The 21,994-nt window shown below is 39.4% G+C and overlaps 1 protein-coding gene across 1 annotated transcript in view; it reads left to right on the forward strand.

Moving 5' to 3' along the window:
* The window catches only part of cacna1eb (calcium channel, voltage-dependent, R type, alpha 1E subunit b), a 60,589-nt gene that overhangs the window by 12,628 nt on the left and 25,967 nt on the right, over positions 1 to 21,994 (forward strand). The window contains exons 4-14 of the mRNA XM_046052523.1: positions 486 to 591; positions 1,668 to 1,807; positions 14,880 to 14,983; positions 15,547 to 15,705; positions 17,558 to 17,748; positions 17,830 to 17,933; positions 18,023 to 18,138; positions 19,442 to 19,495; positions 20,365 to 20,451; positions 20,555 to 20,764; positions 20,910 to 21,022. Of these exons, the coding sequence (XP_045908479.1) occupies positions 486 to 591; positions 1,668 to 1,807; positions 14,880 to 14,983; positions 15,547 to 15,705; positions 17,558 to 17,748; positions 17,830 to 17,933; positions 18,023 to 18,138; positions 19,442 to 19,495; positions 20,365 to 20,451; positions 20,555 to 20,764; positions 20,910 to 21,022 (1,384 nt within the window). The remainder of the gene's footprint in view (positions 1 to 485; positions 592 to 1,667; positions 1,808 to 14,879; positions 14,984 to 15,546; positions 15,706 to 17,557; positions 17,749 to 17,829; positions 17,934 to 18,022; positions 18,139 to 19,441; positions 19,496 to 20,364; positions 20,452 to 20,554; positions 20,765 to 20,909; positions 21,023 to 21,994) is intronic.

A 21,994-nucleotide genomic window follows, 5' to 3' on the forward strand; every position in this document is an offset into this window, starting at 1 on the left:
AGCTGGTTGCCATGGACACTGCAATCTCTCTAACAGATTGCTTCCAGGACCAGAAAATATGAACCGCGCCATAATTCATCATTTTTAATCATCCATCCATCTAAGTTTTTTTTTCTTCCATTCCATTGAACATGTACTTGAAATATATGTGGAATAATAAAAGACTGTACTGTATAAATGGATAAATCATGACAGCAGTGGTTACTGCTGTTAGTGTATTGAACATTTAAGCTTGTTCAAATCAGAACATTTTTTAGTATCTTAGGTAACACCTGTTTGTGTAATGATGTACAGTAAGTTGTCATGTGTGTGTAGTGCTGAAAAAAATGATTTAACATAAGAGTGTTTACATAGTCATCATCGTGACTACGAGGATATTTCTTTAGCTTTTCCCGTGTTCGCTAAGCATCATTTGTTTGTTTTTATGTATAAGTTTTGCCCTTGTGCTGGGACAAAAGTGCTTTCCTTAACTTTGCGGCCTTTACACCATTTGAGTACATGATCCTGGCCACCATCACCGCCAACTGTGTTGTCCTGGCCTTGGAGCAGCACCTCCCTGGAGAGGATAAGACCCCCATGGCAAAGAGACTGGTGAGGACAAAATCTGTTTTCATATCCTCAACACATAGACAGGGGCTGTGAGCGAGGTTAATGTGAGATGCAAACTAATCAGAATGAGTTCATGAGAAGATCAAGTTGTTTTTGTGCCTTAAACTACAGTGATCACAACCGTAAGTTCTAAATGCCCCAAAAGGAAACCTCCCTCTATGTTAAGGGTACATAGTGGATTTTAGGAAGGTGGTGGATAATTTTGCACAGAAATGGGTGAGGAAGAAATTATGCTGTTACTATGTTACCAAGGAGGACAGATGCATCATACAAATATACCTTCAGTGGTGAAAAGTAAAAATATATTAAAAATATTTTAAGTCCAGTACTGTACTACGGATTTATATGTAAACGATAGATTTAAAACAGTATAAATTGTTAAAATTAGCTTCACCTACACAAAATTGAAATCCTGCTTATATGTGCAAATTAAAAAATCCGTAATAATATTCCAATAATATATGTTTGAGAAATAAAAAACTTTGATTGGGGCCATAATGGGTACGTTTTCAAACTTTATGTACAGTTTGCTGCTAATACTTCTGTACTTTTACTTGTTTACTTGCTACTTTTACTTAAAGGTGGGGTAGGCAATTTTATATTTGTTGAAATTCTCTTTACATCCCGACAGCAATCTATAAATCAAATGCTCTGATGCAAAAATCCGGTATCTATGGCTGTCACAGGACTGGAATAACCACAGCCAATCATTTCATTTGGACTGAATGAATTGAAACTTAAATTAAAGAGTCTCCCTTCTGTTTACCTCTAAAATAGTGGGAAAGTCCACGTATTAGTTATCATGACATTATGGCAGTGTGTTTTATACCCCTCTGCTGCAGTTCCTTAATTGTTTCTAAATGGGATATAGTCAGTGCATTAGAGTGTGCGTAATTACAGGATTTTATGTGTGAAGCCTGAGTACATGCATCACACCCAACAGATTATAGTTTGACATTGTTCACGACTGTAGTATATCTTACAGTAGTTTGTTAATCAGCTCAACTCATGTCGTCTACAGACTCTTCTGACCTGTTTATTGTACCTTATTTCCACAGGAGATAACAGAGCCCTACTTCATTGGGATCTTCTGCTTTGAGGCAGGGATCAAGCTGGTGGCCCTCGGTTTTGTTTTCCATAAAGGCTCGTACCTGAGGAACGGCTGGAATGTCATGGACTTCATAGTCGTGCTCAGTGGGTGAGTTTGTCTCCCTGACGACTTGAGTTTTTGAACAAAGTGAGAAATGTTTGTTTTGAAGATTGTGAACAGATTCCTAAGTTGCTACTTGCCAAGCATACTGGTGAAATCTGTTTTTGGAGGAGGAACAAATATCAGTTCTCTGAAAATAATCGCCATATGCTCTAACTGTGAGCCAATCAGATCAGAGCAATAGCACTTAGACATTGGATTGGCAGTAGTCAATGTTATTTATTATAGCCCAACATTCTCTGGGGCTGAAAAATGATGCTAACACTAAGTGCCAAAACTGCAGTTCATCAAATGCCCACTTGAGGCTCTAAAAGCGAGTCCCTCCCCATCCAGCTGTTTTTATGCGCAAATTCAAAATGGCGCATAAAAAACAGGACTATTATCAGCCGCAGATTAAAGGACTATTATCAGCCGCAGATTAAAGCCAGGTTCATTGTAATAAAGTAACAAGTCACCCAGTGCAACAAAGTGCCTCATTAATGTATCTCTATGGCACAGAGCAATATAGGCTATATCTGGATTTGGCTACACAGGCATTATGTGCTTTTAGGGCTGACACTGCCTTGTTTTCCCGTCTGACTGGCCCATAAAACAGGTATTTCGGCCTATTCTTTTTTTATTTCTTAATTGACACTTTAAACCCCCCTTCAGGCAGATGCTGCCAAAAATGTGCAAATTCTCAGCCTAGTGAGCCCAAAGGCGCTGGCAGCAGAGAAAGCAGCCCACTGAGCCCACCGATACCAGTTCAACTGTTTGTCAACAACTGTTTTTGCAGATGAAGCTGTAAGACAGAAGACAATAGGTATGAGATAAGCAAGGTTGGGGTTTCGCTATTTGGCTATTTAGCTATGCCTGTCTGAATCAAAAGGTCCAGGGCCGTTTTCATTCCCAATCCATCCCTGCATAGTTGGATCAATTCATTTTTTGGTCTTTTCATGGGATTAGGTAATATTGCCAGCCTTGTCTGAACTATCTCACACCGCCCACATTAGAAAGTTAAGATTGTAGTTGAAGGTCAGCAAAGTAGCCTTTTTTAATATTATGTAACTCTAGCAGAGTTGATTTGTGTACACGCATATGAGTGCGTGTGTGTGTGTGTTTGGAGATATGCCTCCAGCTGCTCTCTTTTAATTTTGAAATTGGTTGAACTCCATGATGAATTACAAACTTCACTGATTGTATGACAGAGTGAAAGAAAGTTTTTAAATTAATGCTCAGCAACTGATTCTGCAATTAGTTTTGACAGAATTCATTTTTACTTTACCAAGCTGTGGCTGGTGAACCAAAAGATTAATTTCAAGACCCTGATTGTGAAGTTATGTTGGTGCATTCATGCATGTGACGCTGCTTGTGTCAACGTTTATCAATATTGTCACCACGCATGCTTGTGCTGCATTTTAAAGGCTTCTAATCCCTACATGCTCCACCTCATGGCTGACACATGGTTAGTAATCGTTGACCCTATAGGCGGGTCTTTTATTGTTGATGTGATTTAAGCATATACATTTACACACTGCAAATATCCACAGGAAAACACAACACATTAATGCAGGGAAATTTGTGTTTCCATGGCACAGTCAGGCTTTGCAGTCAGCAATAGGTGGGTGGATAAGTGGATTGGCAGTTGTGTCGAAAACCTGCTTCGGTTCGCCCTCAGGACCTCTGTGAATTAAATGTGAATGCAGCGCTGTAAATGTTATTCAGAAGCTTATAGAGAACGGATGGATGGTAGAAAGAGAGACGAAAGGAGAGGAGAAACAAGGGGGAGGACAGAAGATGGAGGGACAGACTCAGAAAAAATAAGAGACTTCATTTCTTCCCTTTAAGACTGGGGTTTAGTGAATTAATTGCGCAGGAGTTAAGCATTGTTACCACTGGTATGCTGTTTATGGTTTAAGGGTACAGTATTCAACATTCAGGGAAAATTGCTGTTGGCGTGTTGACATCTCATTTCAACCTGACACCCACATCTTTCTTTTTCCTCAGTATCTCTTATTTCTCTGTCTGTCTCTCTCTCTCACTGCCTCTTACATAAAAACCACATCGGCATCACGTTTACAGAACAGTTAGTGCTGGACTGAACGCTGAACAGCTGTGATGTTGACAGATTTCCACAGAATCTACAAGTGTTCAGTCGTTTTTAATAATCTGTGCTGAACAGTTGTTACCTTATTAACAGTGCTGGTTGCTTTAGTAGGATACTTTCTCTCATTAGGCATCCTTCAAAGTTTGCAACAAAAGATTTTGCTGTCAGGCTCTCAATAAATAGCTCATTAGCCAAAAGAAAGCACAGTTTGGTGCAAAGTAAAGCTCATTATTCACAAGCCTTTGTCGATTCAAAACAGATTAAAAAAAACAAAACAACAACATTGCTGGCCACGCATGACTGGAGAAACATGTCAGTAAGAATATCTTTTCCAAGTCTTCCCAGGCATTAAGGACAATCTGTGACATAAACCTTAAAGTACACTCTTCCTATGATATGAAAATGCAAAGGCACAATCATTTTTTCAAACAAGATGTTTTTATTAAAGAATTTGCAGTGTACAAAAAGTGCAAAGCTGAATGGTTTTTAAAATATGAAATGGGTATACAGTAGCTAGTAACCAATGTACCTAGGTAGACATGGCCCAAACAGAAAGAAATTAAAAAGAAGAAAGAATAAAGGGGGTGTAAGAATGCACAAATAAAAATACATAAAATATTCCCTCCCCAGTCACTGCCAGTGTATTAGAAATCATATATGCTCACTGTCACACCAAAAGCTTGCGCTAGCAATGGGTAAAGAGTGTGCAGCATATTAAAGTTGCTCATTAAAGTCAAGACTTTACAGTATCTGGAAATGCACTCAGGAAAGGACCCCACACCTTCTGGAATTTCCCGTTTGATTGTTGACATTAGTATCTAATTTTCTCCATTTTTAAGCAGGAGATGATGTCCTGCAGCCATTGTGTGTGGGTGAAAGGGGAGGCATCCCTCCACCTGCGCAGAATTACCTGCCGAGCAAGGAGGCAAAGGATAAGTTGCGTAGTTTCTCTGTAGTTAACTCTGCCTTACCTTCCATGACCCCAAACAGCGCAACCAAGGGGCTTGGTTCTAATGACATATGCTCAGTATGGTCCAGTCATTGTTTTAACAGAGTATAGCTAAATAAATACGCTGCATGTAGGTTTTAATACTCTGATTCTGCTGTGTCACCACAAGAATCTATCTGGAGACGGAAACTATTGTCTTTTATCCGCCTCCCGTCAAGCCTACAAAAAGTGAGTGTTACCAAAAATAGAGATGGCGTAGGATGTCACTTGAAGGCCAGTAGTGCACGTTGTGTAACAGTTTGATGGAGTTCAGCCGTGGTGTGGACCCGTTACAGTCCTCCAAAACACATCGGTGGGAATGTGTGTCTTACATACACATAGGGCTGCAGCTAACTATTATTTTCATTATAATTAACTGATTGGTCTATGAAAATAGTGGTACAGTGTTTATTGATGTTGTTGGGCAATCAATCAGTTATTCATCAAAACAAGAAAGGCACATTTTCCAAGAACACCATATCCTTGCTTACGCCCATCTCCCCCTCTCCTACATGTGCCATAAAAGAGAAAATACAGGATACCAAGTAGACATATTTAAATTGCTCTTCTAAAAACAGTTTAATTTGAGGGTTTTTTCTTTTTTTCTTTTTTTTTTTTACAAAAAAAGAACAAACATGATCAACAGATTGTGAAGAAGCAACATTTGTGACGTCATGTCAAAGATGTCTACGTATTGTGTTGCGGAGATATCTACTAAAGTTAGCATGCTGACCCACTAGCCCCAGCTCCTGTCTTGTAATACCACTTGACGAAGTAGAGCTGCCCTGAGGGCTTGTCAATCAGTGCTGCTGCACAAGCTGCTCACCCTCTCCCTTGTGCTCCTCAACCTCTCGTTCCTCCGCTACCTCTATTTTTTTTTGTCTCCTGCCACCACTTGATCTTCCCTGGCTCTGGCTGGGAAGAAATTGTTGTTGCACGGGGATGCACAGGAGCTAGAAGTGCCCCAAAACCTGCTTGCTTCCTTTCAGCTCTCATATTAATCAATTGGGCTGTTCAGACAGAGTGAGACAGGGTAGGTATAGCCACGAGTGAATCTGGCAAGAAAACACACTCAGAATCGGATCATTTATACCATATATAATATATCATATTTATTTTTTATAGAAGATTATCAATTTGTGCCCCATTCTTGCCAATCCTTTTGATATCTCTGTCCCTCTCCCCACTGTTCTGCTGGAGTTTCAGTTCCCCGATTCGCCCCCCCCCACATGATGAAATATCAATATCTGCCCAACCGCTATAATTATTAGAAATATTATCATTGCTGTATTGTTATTTTGTTTTTCTAAATAACATACTTATTGCACATACTTGTCAGTTGTGTCTAAACAAATTGACAGAGAGGAGCAGACACACACAGGAAGGAGAAAAGCCCTTCACCGCAGATCATCACATGAGGCCTTTTAACTTCATTATTGCATTGTATGAATTGTATTTAAGAAGCAACGCCCGCTAATCTAGGAAGACATAAAAAACGTCTTTTATTGAGGTTATTACAACGATAAACTCTAATGTTACATGTGATTAGAAAGGAGCAGAATCTCTTAGAGAGGAGCCTGGCTGAAGGGGAGGAGGAGGTGAAATGCTGCCACCTATTTGTTTGAAGCATGTGGCCAAAATGTCGTACCTGTAAACAATTACTTGGCTGCTGATTAAAAATCGACAAATGAATTAATCAACTAATCAATTAAGTTCTACTGTGTATCTATGGTTGTCCAGTAGTAAAGTAAAGTAAAAACAATTATACTGTATATTTTGACACACACCTGTAAATTTTGATGTTCTGGGTTGTGTTTAAGTCCAATAATGTTTATACATTTAATTTACACAAGGAGTCTTCGTGCTAGATTGGAGAAAATGTTTGTGCAACAGTGGTTGAAGGTCACTGGAGAACAGTTTGAAACTCAGGTTGTCAATGTGCAGCACCTTAAAAAGGCTATAATCTATAATAATTGATTAAATAACAATGTGCCATGACAATGTGACAACAGTGTGACAATGTGTGAGAGAGGTTGCTTGTAGGGATGGACCTACAGTGAATTATCTCCTGAATCTGCTGCTCCCCTTGGCTTTACGGAGCTTTATAATGGGTTCAGCTCTCACTGCTTTCAGAATGTCTTTGACAGCAAGAAGCTCTAAAAACTTTACTGTACTATAAGTGACTAGCTGGTGAACATAGTTAAAGACACAGAGAGTTTGTCAGGAGTTGGTAGAGACAAAAAACTTAGGTAAAAGAGAGATAATTAATTGTACCAGGTAGCCAGAAACACGACTCCAAATGAATGATAATGCTTTCTGTGTTTAAAGTTTCAAGCCTGTTGCACCTCTGACCACAATCTGCATCACTGAGGTGTATGGTGGAGCGTGACCAGGGTTTGGTGTGCTCAGTTGCACCTGTAACCACACCCGGCATTGAAGGTGCTCTTAAAAATATATTTTTTTTAATTATATAATTTCTGTGGTTCTGTGTAGACTCAACTGTTGGAGATAAGGCCTTCTAATACAACTGAAATCATGTCACTTACAGTATAAAATGCACAAAGTCGTCAGTGTTTGTTTGGCAGCCCAATTCCAGCCACAGCTGGTTGGTACTGACGACCTGGTTTCCTGCCACCTATCTGACACATTTTCTGGTAGCACATGTGCTGCTCTCCTCTCCTTTCCTTTCCTCTCTCAAACACACACACACACAAACACACACTGGCTCTCTCTCACTCTGGCTGCACAGTACAAGCAAGTCAGACTTAAAAGAAAACACACATGTGTCATAGAGGCCATTCGGGAATAAAATCGAGGCCACTGGGCCAGCGCTGGCGGCATTCATTCCATTTCATATTAATGAATTGCTAGAAGCGAATCTGCTGGGACACTGAGCTCAATTAAAATCCTTAATCTGAGTGAAGAGTGTGTAGCAAAAAGGACCACAGCTAGAACAACTTAACCACAAACCAATTTAATTCTCTGGGATTCCTAAAATGGTCAATTATATCCTGCGGCAAACAGATTGGCACAGGTGGGCTTGATGCTTTGATTAGCAATAAAATGTCTCCCAAATGACGTGTGTGTGTGTGTGTGTGTGTGTGTGTGTGTGTGTGTGTGTGTGTGTGTGTGTGTGTGTGCTTGTGCTTGTTATTCCATTTATAAGACTGAAGTTAGACATCGTTGCCAGTGAACCTGTTGCCTGTTAAATTAGCTCCGGCAACTCCCTCATCACACCAAAATGATATTGATCCCAAGTTGTGCACATGTACCCCTTTGTGTGTGTGTGTGTGTGTGTGTATGTCACTTTTAGCATCCCATCATGTTGTATGAAGGATATCAGCTTTCCTCTGTTGCCCCAGTCTTCACATCACTCTTTGAGAGTGTGACACTTTGCTAAAATTGTTGCTCTTTCGACAGGATGAATAATACAACTGGGTGGGAGTTGGGAGTGATTCATTAGCCATCTGGCACAAAGACAGCCGCACAGGAGTGAGAAAAGTCTCATTCTTGTGTGTCTGTATTTGCACGCCAAAGCAGTTTTCATCTGTAGCATTCAATGTGTATGTACATAAATGGCCGGATTAACGGATCAGGGGGCCCACGGGGGGAAACTTGCTGTTAACCCCCTCCACCTCAGCACCCATCTCCTGTTCACTGTGCATCTAGCGTGTTGACTCCATGTTCCCATCAAGTGCGGTGCACAGAGAAGTACAAGGCAACTTCAGTATTTGCCCAGAAACCCAGAAACCAACCAGTGTTCCTACTTTTGAATACTACAGCCTGGCACCACTGTTTCATGTTCTATGTGAGGGACTGAGCTGGCAGGCATGAGGAGTCACATGTGAATTTGCACACAAACTTAGTAACAGATTTACAAAGAGCTGGTGTGACTTAATTCTGGAGGTCTGAGGTATAGGGCTCCAGGGCAGATAGCCTTGCGTCCATTGTTAATTAGTCTCATCTACCTGTTTGTGTGTCACATGATTGGGATTGCATTTAAACCCATCCAGTCTAAAAGGACATCTGTAATCTAAAAAGTGCAAATGGAAATTGCAGCCAAAAGTATTTCCAACCACGTCAGTGACTCACAAAAGTAATTCAGGTATTAAGAGTAAAACTTCAAAATCATGTGTATTATTCCAGGAGCTTTAAAGGACGGCTGCAGCGGTCTCAGCTCTAATTTTGCTCTTATAATTGAACTGAACAAACAATAGCTTACAGTCCCAGGTGGGTTTTCTTTGGGAAAATATACACCCAGCCATTTATTCTATGACTAATAGTGAATAAATTTCTTTTTTTAATGTAATCCCAATTCAACAGAGCACTAGTAATGTTGCCATTACACGCATGGTTTATGTTTTGTTTTTTTCCAGATTTAATTCAAAGCCATTAATTTCTTGATGCATTATGTTGATGTGTTGAGTCAGCTGCACATTACCATATGTGGAGCTGTGCGGGAATGGTGAGCAACGTGATGCTGCTGATTACTGTAGTTTTTGGTGGTGTTCTTGTGTAGGTGGAGGTGTGTGGGAGAGGCTGCATTCTGTGCATGTAATGAATTCAGCCTCTCCAGAGCCAGTTTGGTACAGTACTGTGCAACAGTGCTTCACTTAAACAGCCAACGAGGAAGAGATTAGCCTCTCAGTATGCACCTTAACTTGCCGCTGGCTTGTTACAGAGTTTAATCTGTAGAGGGGTGTATGTGGTGTGTAGCTGTCCTGTGTGTTTCAATGTCTTTTACTGTACTGACAGCGTATGAGAGTTTGTACTGAGTTTTGACATGTGTTGTTTGTCTGCATTAATTCATTTCATTTCATTACATATTCTTTATGCTAAGTGAATTTTCACTTCTGAAAATGGATTTTTTTCTGAAGGTGCTGGCAAAATGCAGTATAGGCAAGGCTAAGAACAAATGTGACACACCATTGGGGATTTCTTCCACAAGCGTTGCGCATTTAAACTAAAAGAAGATTCTCCAGTCTTTGTTCTATACTGTTGAAATGGCAAAGCAACTTTTTCAGAGAACCTAAGAGGTTGTTTCATAATGTACAATAATTGATTTATATAATATGTTCTAAAGTACTAATATGAATAAGATACAGTATTTTGAGGGTTTTGTGGTTAACTTTGAAACTTGGGATCACAGTAATCTAACTTACTGGTGAAGAACTGATGTTGTTGCCAAAGTTTAGATCAGAGTTTATCAAGCTGAGATTCCTGATTTGTTTTGCGATTTCAATTGTCACTGATGTACGATGAGCACTTATCTTTTACCAACAACAATGCAATCGTCAGAAAGCCATCAGAAGACAGTCATAAGTAAAGTTGACTGTCATCTACATAATCATGACAGGAGATATTGTTATTGTGAATAATATGACCTAGTGGAAGCATGTAGAGATATGAAGTAATTTAAACCAGTTTAGGACTACTCCTGAATTTATCCAACAAGAATTTGTGGTCCCAACGAGGTCAGATGCAAACTGGTCCATACAGCATCTCAAGTAAACATATAATATAATATAATATATATATATATATAAAATGCATATAAATATATGTATGGTATTGGAAACACAAAAGCCTTGTTGGTTTACTGATTGTGTCAGTAAATTTTGTTTCTGTGGAATTTCTTTTTTCTAAACTAAACAAAAGAAAATGGCCTCCTTGTGTGTGCAGGGATGATTCATGAGCTACCACAAGCAGACAGAATATTTGCTTTAATTTTGAGGGAGCCTCCACTGAATTGCTGTGTTCAAAGTGCAGCCTTGAAGGAGCTGTGCTGTTGCCTGCCTTTGTTAAGCGTGTTTGGTTTGAAGGCTATTTCCACAGACTCCCACTCCCCTGCTCCCGCTCTGTCTCAGTGTCTCTCACTGTGTCATCTCTGTCTGACTCACTCACTCACTCACTCACTCACTCACTCAATAAATTTACATGCATTCTAAAACCAAATTACTGCTAATATCCACACTAAATAGTGATTGTTTGTCATGTTCAGTTATTTAAATTAATTTGATATGATTTGATTCCACCGCCGCTGATTCCACTGTTGCTGTGTCGTTATTAGTGTATAGAAACAACACTCCTGACACATGCACGAACTGAAGACATAGAAATAAAGTCAGATGAAGGTGATTTGAATGACTGACATGTAATGGACAGCAGGTATGCTAATTAGTTACAGTATGCTCCAATTTCAACCTTAATCTGATTAATAACAATGTTTTCAAGGCAGTTGCTGAAATCTGTCTGTTGCTTTAATCTTATTGAAAATTGTTAGTGTGCCAATAAACACTCAATAATTTAGTGCTGGAGTAAAGACAACAGGAGTGCATATGCAGTAATACCATTTTCATTTATTTCATAACGATTTTGCCTATTTGGTACATCACAGAACAGTACAGGAGTTTCTTCTTAGTAGAAAGAAGAATATTCAAGGTGCTTTAACACCAAAAATTAAATTTCACAGATTTTACACATCAAGTTCAACTTTCTTGTCCTTGAGGAGTACGCTCAGCCTGTTAAACAGTTATCATGTTGTTTAATGTGGATCTGGAGGAGCTATGTCAAGTGTAAAACAAGACTACAGTTAAGAGACTTTGAGTCTACAGCCGTGTTAGCAACTATGCTGAGTTAAATGCTAACATGTTGACACAATGACAATGTTAATATGCTGATGTTAAGCAGGTGTAATGTTAGCCATCTTTGTTTAGCATGTTAGCATGCTTATATTTGCACCAAACAAAGTACAGCTGGGGCAGATGGGAATGTCATTGATTTTGCAGGTATTTGGTCATAAACCAAAGTACTGGACAAATAAATATTTTGACTTGATGATGGCACTGGGGAGTAAGTTAAGGGATCATCAAAGTAATTACAGTTCATCCAGAGGGGGAGATGAATGTAAATTTAATGGCAATCCATTAGTTTATTTCAGTCAAAACAAACTGGTTTTAAAGGCTTCATTATAATATGGATGTGTAGAGTTTGAAAGTCATGGCATTTCCCAGGTAGGGAGGTTCTGAAAGAAGACACTGAGTTGAATTATGGAAAATGCAGACCCTTTCGTGGGTTGCTCCAGTATTTCAAGAACATCTTACATGGCCCTCAAACTCTATAATGAATAATCCTTTTACACGGATCCCTATGTTTTGCATGTGTGTCTGATGTCTACACAAACAATCCACGCACTACATATGTTACAGGCCTCAAGCCTGAGTTACCTGTGAACAGATATTGTGTCCCGGTTTGTACAGGAAAAGCAGAGACAGGAGATGTCACTTGTGATCGTTCAGCAGGCTGTCTTTATTAAACAGAATATATCTCTTTTTTTCCCTTCTTCATTTAAACCACGTTGACAATATTCCTTTTAACAAATTACACTTTTAGGTTCACATTACAACATGGATGTTAATGCATTAAACCGAAATAATTCACCTCTCCCAGTCTCAACTGGTACTATAACTCACACTTACTTCTGTTTACCAGCTCCAAAATCATACATCCAGTAGCTTTGATACTGTTAAGCTTACTTGTTTCACACTATCAAAAGCAGAGACAGGAGATGTCACTTGTGATCGTTCAGAAGGCTGTTCTCTGAGCGGAAGCATCGCGCAGCCCTACAAGCACTCACATAGGGGGATACTACCTATTGTGGCGTCATTTAGCGATTACACCCTCAAAAATACTAATCAAACCCCGTGCAAAAAATACATTCACATTGTGCTCCCTTTTGACAGGATATTACACAAAATATAATAAAATATAATAATTACATAACAATTGTGACAACACATTTGTAGGTGTCACACATACCATTTCAACCCATCTGTCACCGCAACCTGGCAACCCACAAACTACAACCTGATGACATTTGGTGTAGGTGTATTGTTGTCCGGGTGGAAACAGTAGAGAGAGAGTTCTAGGGCTTATATGCGCTGTACAGTGCCAGAAACAGGATGTGGTGATGAACAGGACAAAAAGTTGTGAACATTTGTCATAAATCAGGAGAATTTTGACCCTGCAACAAAACCGGGAGAGGGCAATGAAAAACTGGAGTCTCTCATCTTTACAGAAGTACAACACTAAATCGCTGGAGCACCACTTTAATACTTGTGGTTCTAAAGTAGGCTATATACACTGTTTGCGATGAAGCTGGTCTAGAGTCCCCTGGCACCTTCAACTGGTTGTTGATTTTAAAGGGGATGAGAGAATTAGATGTAATTGGTCATTACTGAAGGTCATTACAACTCTGCCTGGTCTGGTGATTCTTCCTACTAATTTAATAATTGTGCTTCAGCCTCTTGTCCAGATTGCATCATGCTACATTTTGCTTGGACTCTGGTCCCAAAAATTGCAAAAATTAGTTGGTCACATCCAATTGCACTTGCACCCTTTTTGAGAAAATTAAGAGACTTCACTCTCATACTCACTCACTCCCTCGTACAGGCCATACTAGTGGCCTTCTGCTTACTCTAAGTGAGTTTGGGTCAGCACAGGACAACAAAGGAATTTCTGCTAAAATATGTTGCAAATTCTTCTCAAAAACGGTTTCACACATCATATTCAGTTTACTTGTAATGGGGACTACTCAGCCACCAGAAACATATTTTTTTTCCAACATTTGTCTGCTCAAATTTGTAGACACTAGCTAGAAAGAAAATATGGTCATTTAAATCATGACAGTCTATTCATGTTTTAGATTATCTGTAACCGCAGCAAACAGTTGTTCACTCAGTCATCATGCACATAGTGTAGCATTCAGTATTTATTTACAGTAAACTTTTCAAAAAGGTCCTGAACACTTTGCTTTGGACAGCTTTCGCCACTTTGAACAGCGCTTTCAGGTTTATCTGCAGATAGTGTGAACGTGGCCTCGCTCATTCACTCGCTCATTCGGCCTCTCTCCCGCCCACTGCTTTCAGGAGAGATTCTGCGTGGGCTTACACTTGAATTTCTGCCATGTGCTTTCTACCCCCTGCTCTCTGTCATATACACATATATACACACACACACGCACACGCGCGCACACACACACACACACACACACCCTCCCCCACACTTCCTAACACTGTCCAAAGATTTTATGATTTTGTATATTTCTATCTGTGTGCATGTAACAGAGTGAGAGAGAAATCTGGAAAATAATCAGGATTTCTAGGATAATTTTCACAGCTCAGTTAGGATGTTACTTATAAAATTAGCAGTGGATATTGACCTCTCATCAGTGAAAGGATTAATGGTTATGGGTCACCAAAAATGCAGCCTAAATGAAAATGTAAAAAAATTCATTGGCAGGGTTATCACAGCACTTTTGTATTGTTTATTATAACATTATCTTTTACTAACTAGAAAAATTACATAAAATCTGCCTTTGCCATCATTACAATAAAAATTCAGATGTAATTTATGGTGTAGCATTGGTAAGAGGTTGCCTGTCGGCTGCTGTTTTTCAGTGTTTTTGTGTAGGTGGAGGGACATCAATGTGTGCGTGGGCAGATGTGAGTAGAGATGCCTGCCAGGTGTATGTGGCTGTGCATTCTTTGTCTCCCACTGTGCAAGTACGGTACACTAAATGGATATACTGTACCGCTGCATGACATCAAATCACTTTTTATTTTTTGCCTTTTTCCTTTAAAATGATTCATCTCCAAAACTGTCCTTCAGTTACATCCATTTGTTGCCTTTTACCTATTTTTGTCACTAAATTTGTCAGACGCCTCAGACAAAAAACATTAATCTCAAGAAAGGGAAGAGAGGCTTTGTACCAGATTTAGCTCCTAATGGATGTTTTTACATGTCCCACTTGCATTTTCTCCATTTTAACCCAAATGTCTTTTTCCTTTTCAGGCCATTACAAGTAGCTATTAATTTAACTGTCTTAACAAAATACTAACAGAAAGATGTACAATGTAAATCTGCCTAACAGTCCTACCATTAAAAATATCTCTGAATAAAGTATATTTATGTGCGTTGTCTGTCAGGATCCTGGCCACTGCTGGTGCCCACATGAACATCCCAGTCGACCTTCGGACCCTGAGGGCCGTGCGAGTACTGAGACCTCTCAAACTCGTCTCCGGGATCCCCAGTGAGTCAGTTACTAACCTCTAATCCTGCACCGTAAGGTCGAACAAACTGGTACTGCAAATAACAAGTGATTACTCTTTTAGGACTTTTTCAGCTCTCAAGTCTAACATGTACGTCAGAAATATTTATTTAATCTCCGTACTCTTTGAAAGAAGTTCGTATCGGTATATCAGAGTAATTTAACAGTTTAAACCCACCAATGTATTTGCCACATTCAGAAGCTACTGTGTGATGCACGTCATTGGCTCCTATGTTTAATAAGAACCTGTTAAAAACACAAAAAGACATGTAGAAACATGTTGAAAAGCATGTTGCAGTTTCTTTCCATTCTTGACAGCTAATTACGGAGTTTATAGTATATAGTGTTTTGTTCATCTTTAGGCAGTGAAGTGTAAAAGCAAAATGATGGCAGAGTGGGAGGCTCCCGAATATGTTCTCTTTAATCTTCTAAATTGAGTTTTGATAGGATGGGACAACCTTTTACTTTTCAGTTACATTAATTTAAACAGGACAAACGCTGTGTGTTCCTAAACAGGATGTCTTTTTCTTTGTGAATACTTCAAGGCCTACAGATAGTGCTGAAGTCCATCATGAAGGCCATGATCCCGCTGCTCCAGATTGGCCTTCTCTTGTTCTTTGCCATCCTCATGTTTGCCATCATCGGTCTGGAGTTCTACAGCGGGAAGCTTCACCACACCTGCCTGCCATCTGTCGATATCCAAGGTATGGTCCACAGACACGGCTAACTGTCTCTTGCAGTTGGAAATGAAAGTCCACTCATGTGGTACATGTCTTCCAAAACACTTTTTTCACTACTGTTGGTCATGTCCCTGCTTTTTTATTGTTCTGTTTAATAACTGGTTGAATGTAGATGAAGAGAACAAGACAAGAAGATATTTGAAAACTATTTAGAAGAAATGTTCATTGATGAAATATATAATTAGGGGTCTGGGGTTTCTCCCCCAGAAGACTTTCAGGATTAAACACTTAATTTCCTACATTCTGCAGACATTTTTTTGCACAAATTTAAGGTGGAAATGTCTTCATTTATATAAAAAGAAACACAAAATTTAGGTAACAGGTGACATTGGAATATAATGCAGTAATCAGTTGCTTGTTTATTTGGTTTTTTTTAGCTTTAGAAACTTTTTTGAACTCAGATCTGTGTCTTCTATATTTACATTGCATTGCAATTTTTATTCAATTCTTGTTGTGCAAATAAACCTTTCTTATAGCACTTTAATTTGTTATTTAACATTTCTTTTTGCAAGCAATTTTTCAGAAGATTTTTTACAAATGCTTTCAAAAAGTCTTGGGGACATGTCCCCAGAGTCCCCAGTGTAAATGACACCTATGCTTCACACTCATAATTTGGTGAAGGTAGATCAATCAAATTTCAACAGTTTATACCTAGTTTTAACTCAAGAAAGGCTTTATGATGATGTCCAGCAGTTTGTGTGTATATGGGTAGATTATGGCTTGATCACCTTGCCATCTGTTTTATCCAGTACTTTTAGAAGATTTTTTGTCATGCTTTGTTTTTGAGTTATTTATAATTGACTTTGACTGGTTTACCAGCAGGTATACGAAATGTGTGGTTTACTCATTGTTCTCAAACAGAGGGTGTGAAATGATTGTTTGCGAGCCTGAGGCTTTCATAGATAACAGTAGCATTGAGCTCAGAGGTATTATTAGAGTTGTTGGCTGATATAGCTACTGCTTAATTAGTCAACAACTACTCTGTAATCACACGCCACACCACAGCATTTACTGCCATCGCCCAACACAACTCAGAAATGGACTGAGACGTAAAACCTGAATAAGGTCATTGTATTTAGAGCAGGAAAAATATATACATCTGTCTCTTGGTTCTCTAATGGTCTCCCAAAATTCAAGGTTTAAAGGAACCCTCCAGACATTTTCTCCAGACGTTTTAAGACATATGAAATCATATACTGAATAATAATTTGTGTCTGTTTTTCCACTAAAAAAGTTAAAGCAATGTACATCTACTTTCTCTTCATTTCAAAAGAAAACAGCCTTATTGTCTCAAACGTTCCATTTATCATTCTGCACAGTGAAGCTCAAAAACCCAGGTGAGTAACAATAAGCTAAACACATTTTGAGTGAAAGGGGACTGTGTAGATGTATTTTCCATCTACATAGAACGTATAATATGTAATAAAGTACTCATCTAATGTTATGCAACAAGAACAAGCAATAAAATCAATGACAAGAGATTAAAATGTGGTTGAAAGCATCCAGTGAAAATGATCACACAATGTGCAGAGACTATGGGAATAAAGTTTTTATTTGTGTTTTATTTTCTTAAGTAAATTGTTTTTAGTTCAAAGTTTTTGGGAAATTACATACAATGTATCTGACATCACCATGGCGCAACAAGAAATGTTTGATATTTTAGGAAAAAGATTTGGGAAATATGCTTATTTGCTTTCTTGCCATACCACGCTAATGTCTGCCATAAAGTTACAGCCAGCAACCAATTAGCTTAGTTTAGCATCTATCAACAAAACACCGTAACAGTAACTATATGATTCTTATTTTGTTTTTGTAGAAAATGAGACTGTTGACTCGTCAGAGTTGGCGTTCGCCTGCGGAGTGAGGAAGTGCCCAGAGAAGTACGACTGCAACGACACCTGGATCGGGCCCAATGACGGCATCACACAGTTCGACAACATCCTGTTTGCTGTACTCACTGTCTTCCAGTGTATTACCATGGAGGGATGGACAGCCGTTCTCTATAATGTGAGCTCAAGAAGTTCAGGTAAGATAACATCTTGCAGCTATTGTGTATATATAATAATCAACGAACGTTATGGATTTCAGACCAACGATGCCTTGGGTCCCACATGGAACTGGATATACTTCATTCCTCTCATCATTATTGGCTCGTTCTTTGTGCTGAACCTGGTGTTGGGTGTCCTGTCCGGGTGAGCGTGACTCTTCCTATGTGAATAACATTGATGTTTCTGTCTGTGTTATGAGTTATGACAGAAGATTTTAATGCTTCCTTCTTCAGAGAATTTGCCAAGGAGAGGGAGAGGGTGGAGAACAGGCGGGCTTTCATGAAGCTACGCCGCCAGCAGCAGGTGGAAAGAGAACTGAACGGCTACCGAGCCTGGATAGACAGGGCAGGTACTGGGCAGCAGAACAACTTTACATCTGCAGACACACACATGGCTTACAGAGATGTAGATGCTTACAGTGAGTGAGTGAGGCCAGCTACAGCTATTCCAGTTCAGGGACTTCTTGACACAAGAAAACATACAGCTGTTTATGGACACACCAAATGACTGGGCTGAGTGTTGCTCTAAATTCAACTCATGAGCAGCGCTGTACTTCATTTTGGATTCAGATGTTTGCCTGCTATCATCAAAATTGACAAAACCTGATGTGTGAGAGTTATTCTAAAATGTTTAAATGGCACAGAAATGATCTAAAAGTATATTTTTAATGAGAATGAAGCTGTGGATGACTTTGAACTTGTCTATTAAATACGATGGTGGAGCCAGGTGTCAGTCACTGCTCCGGTCAACAATAGTCAAGCGTGTTAATTACTGAGTTTTAGATGGTGCTGGTAGGTGGGTTTGGTTACCTTTGATCAGAAACAACTGTCTCCCTGCAAATCTAATTTAACCGGTTGCTTTATGCTATGCTAAGATAACTGGCTGCTGGCTATAGCTTAATATTTACCAGACAGACATGACAGTTCTATCAATCTTCTCACCTAACCCTCAAAAGGCAGGAAAGCATATTTCCTTTAATTTGGTTTCATTATCATTTTGTGAGACAGAATTAAAGTGTACTGGCAGCTACTGTACAATTACAATAATTTAACAGCTAAATGGTCAGTCTTTTTTTCCAACTGATTTTGTAAAGTGATCACTCTGTTACAGACACTTTCAGAGTTGTAGCTCTGTTGAGTTGCGCACACGCACACGCACACACACACACACACACACACACACACACACACACACACATACACACACACACAGAGCTGTAATGGCAATCTACACTGCTGGTCTCCCACGCAAGTAGAGGGTGAGAAAAAGGTGATACTGACTCACTGACTTAAATGTGTGTGCATGTGAGTGTGCGTGTTTACATGTATGTGTATGTGAGAGAGATGCGGTGCACATTTATGTGTGCATGGCTGTGGGTGAGTGTGGGAAGAAAGAGAGAGAGAGAGAGAGAAAAGGGATAGAGAGAGATATTGGGAGAATGTAAGAGAATGGATGAGAGCTCTTTCTCTAAAGGCGGTCATACTGGCCACTCGGAGCAGCATTTACATGAATTTGGCTTCACTTCCCTGTAACTGTTCGCAGACATCCTAAAGAATACAAACCTGCAATGTACATTTCCATGTCTGGTGATTTAAATTTGTGCTATAATGAAAATATCTCTGGGTATAACCTTCAGTTTTATTGTGTTACAGAGGAGGTAATGCTTGCAGAGGAGAATAAAAGTTCAGGGAGATCGCCGTTAGATGGTGAGTTCACACACTTTAGACTAATCACACATCTACATGGATCTATGATTATTACATGTTGTACAATGGCCTCAGAAAATACTCTAATCAGATTAACTGGTGTCTGTTTTAACTGTACATCCGAAACATGTCAAACCTTGTTCCAGTCAACAGTTTAACCACCTCTGTACTGTAAGTCTCTGTGCAAGCTGCAGGTAACCATAACAACGCTACTAAAGCTTGATTTAACATTACCAGTTCAGTCTCACCAGTGAAACTAAAGCCCCCTTCAGACATGCACCTCATTACGTGAACATGTTGGGAATTTAACATGTTGGTCTCATGACTCACTCATGCATAAAAAAATCACAACAGCAATCTGACTATGATGGATGCACCCGCTGTAATACATGTATCACTTATTATCAGCTCTTATGCACAAAGAAAATAAAAAACACTTTAATAAACCAGGAAACACTGTGAATGAGTCAGTTTTCAGTTTATGAGGAGATTCTTTTCGTGTCAGAAAAGTCTATAAAAATTGTTTTTCCCCTCTTGCAGTGCGAAGAGAAAAATAAACTACCACATTATTCATCAGACTAGCAGTCTTCCGCTTTTTTTTCTCAGCTTTCATTCATGCCAACTGCAGGTTGGTCCTGCAGATCACTTTACATTCAGCATGTGACCAAGTAGGAATTAAACAAGGGTCCCAACTTGTCACTGTCGGATATTAAAATAGAGGCGGTAGAATGAAAATAAAGTTTTAAACTAATACTCCACAATCTGTCTGTAGATAAAACAGAAAAGTGTACTGTACTACCACTAACTGCACTGAAGTTTACCAAGTCATTTTTCATTTAACAACCTTACACCTTTGTGGAACATTTTAGTGCTAAAGAGAGCGAGTAAGAAAACTGGTGCACGGAGAGGGGCTCCAGGGGATGAAAAGTTTACAGACACGTCTGCTGCCAGTGCCAGTGAGTGAAGAACTTAACCATTTCAGTCTGTTCAGTTGTATATATACTGTATATTTAACCTACCTGTAACCACTCCCTCACACTTCCCCTCTTCCTCTCTCAGGCATGTCGCGATCGAGAATGAACTTCCGCAGCGGCCGGCGTGGCCCCGCTGCCTACCTGCGGCGTAAAGAGCGCATGTTACGCATCTCCATCCGCCGCATGGTGAAGACAGACACATTCTACTTGATGGTGCTCAGTCTTGTGGCTCTCAACACCATCTGTGTGGCCATCGTCCATCACAACCAGCCCGACTGGCTGACCATCTTCCTCTGTGGGTTTCTGTTTATAATGTTTCTGTTTACATTATTCAATAATTTACTATTTTAATAATCATAATTCCAAACATGTCTGATGAATGGCAGATGCCTTCTTCTCCTCTGATGTAATTGCTTTTCTTATTGTTTTCTCATATCTAGACTATGCAGAGTTTGTTTTCCTGGGGCTGTTTTTGGCTGAGATGTTTTTGAAAATGTACGGTCTGGGTTTCCGGCTCTACTTCCATTCATCTTTCAACTGCTTTGACTGTGGGGTGAGGTCCTTCATCTTGTATTCGGACTCTATATTACACTAGAAAAAAACTGGACTCAAATCAATTCTGTTTTAGATCATGAAGGAAAAAATTTAATTTCTGGTCCAAAATGAGGAATTTGGAATATCCTGTTTAAATGATAAAGGATTGAAGATTTCTTGCAATGACTTCTTGTAAGACATGATTCTTTTCATCATTCAAATATTTAAATAAAATCTTCAGAATATAAATCAGCAAGTAAACCACTGTAATGTACTAATCACATACAAACATACAACTTTAACAATGGCCTGTAGACACAACATATACCATCTAATATCAAGGGCAAATTTACGGAGGGGGTAGCACTTGCTACTAGGGCTGCAACTAATGATGATTTCAGTATTCGAAGCTTCTATAGATTATTTCAACGATTCATCGATGCGTCGTTTAAGAAGTACTTTTGCTTGGCAATGGCGGCTCACGAGCCTTTAGTATAACACCAGTGCAGACTACACGACTTTCAACGTTGGCCAATGGCCGCCGACACCCAGTTAACTCATGACTTTGGCGTTACAACTCACGGCCCAAAAAGGAGAACGCATGTGTGTACATTTTCAGCTGAGGACTGCGGCTTACTTTGGCTAGCCTTCAACTCGCTGAGGCGACATAAATTTCGTTTTACGGTGGACGGACTGTGACATTACCGAGTTGTTGTTTTCTTTAGCTTGAAATAATCCCATACTTAGACACTTTCTTCTTTGTCCCTTGCTATTTTCTCTCTCTTCCTCCACTTTGCAAACAGCGCCATTATAATCACGTCGTGCGACAGTAATAAATGTCCGTGCGAAACAGTGTGCTGTATTGTTAAATGGATTAAACGCATTTTATTAATCGATTAATCGTTTCAGCCCTCCTTGCTATATTGTGCACATTCATTTAAAAATAGGACACAGAAGTTGCCAAAACTTATAAAACCCTTGAGTAGTCTGC

The sequence above is a fragment of the Micropterus dolomieu genome, linkage group LG06 (assembly GCF_021292245.1).
Source record: "Micropterus dolomieu isolate WLL.071019.BEF.003 ecotype Adirondacks linkage group LG06, ASM2129224v1, whole genome shotgun sequence".
NCBI classification, from domain to species: domain Eukaryota; kingdom Metazoa; phylum Chordata; class Actinopteri; order Centrarchiformes; family Centrarchidae; genus Micropterus; species Micropterus dolomieu.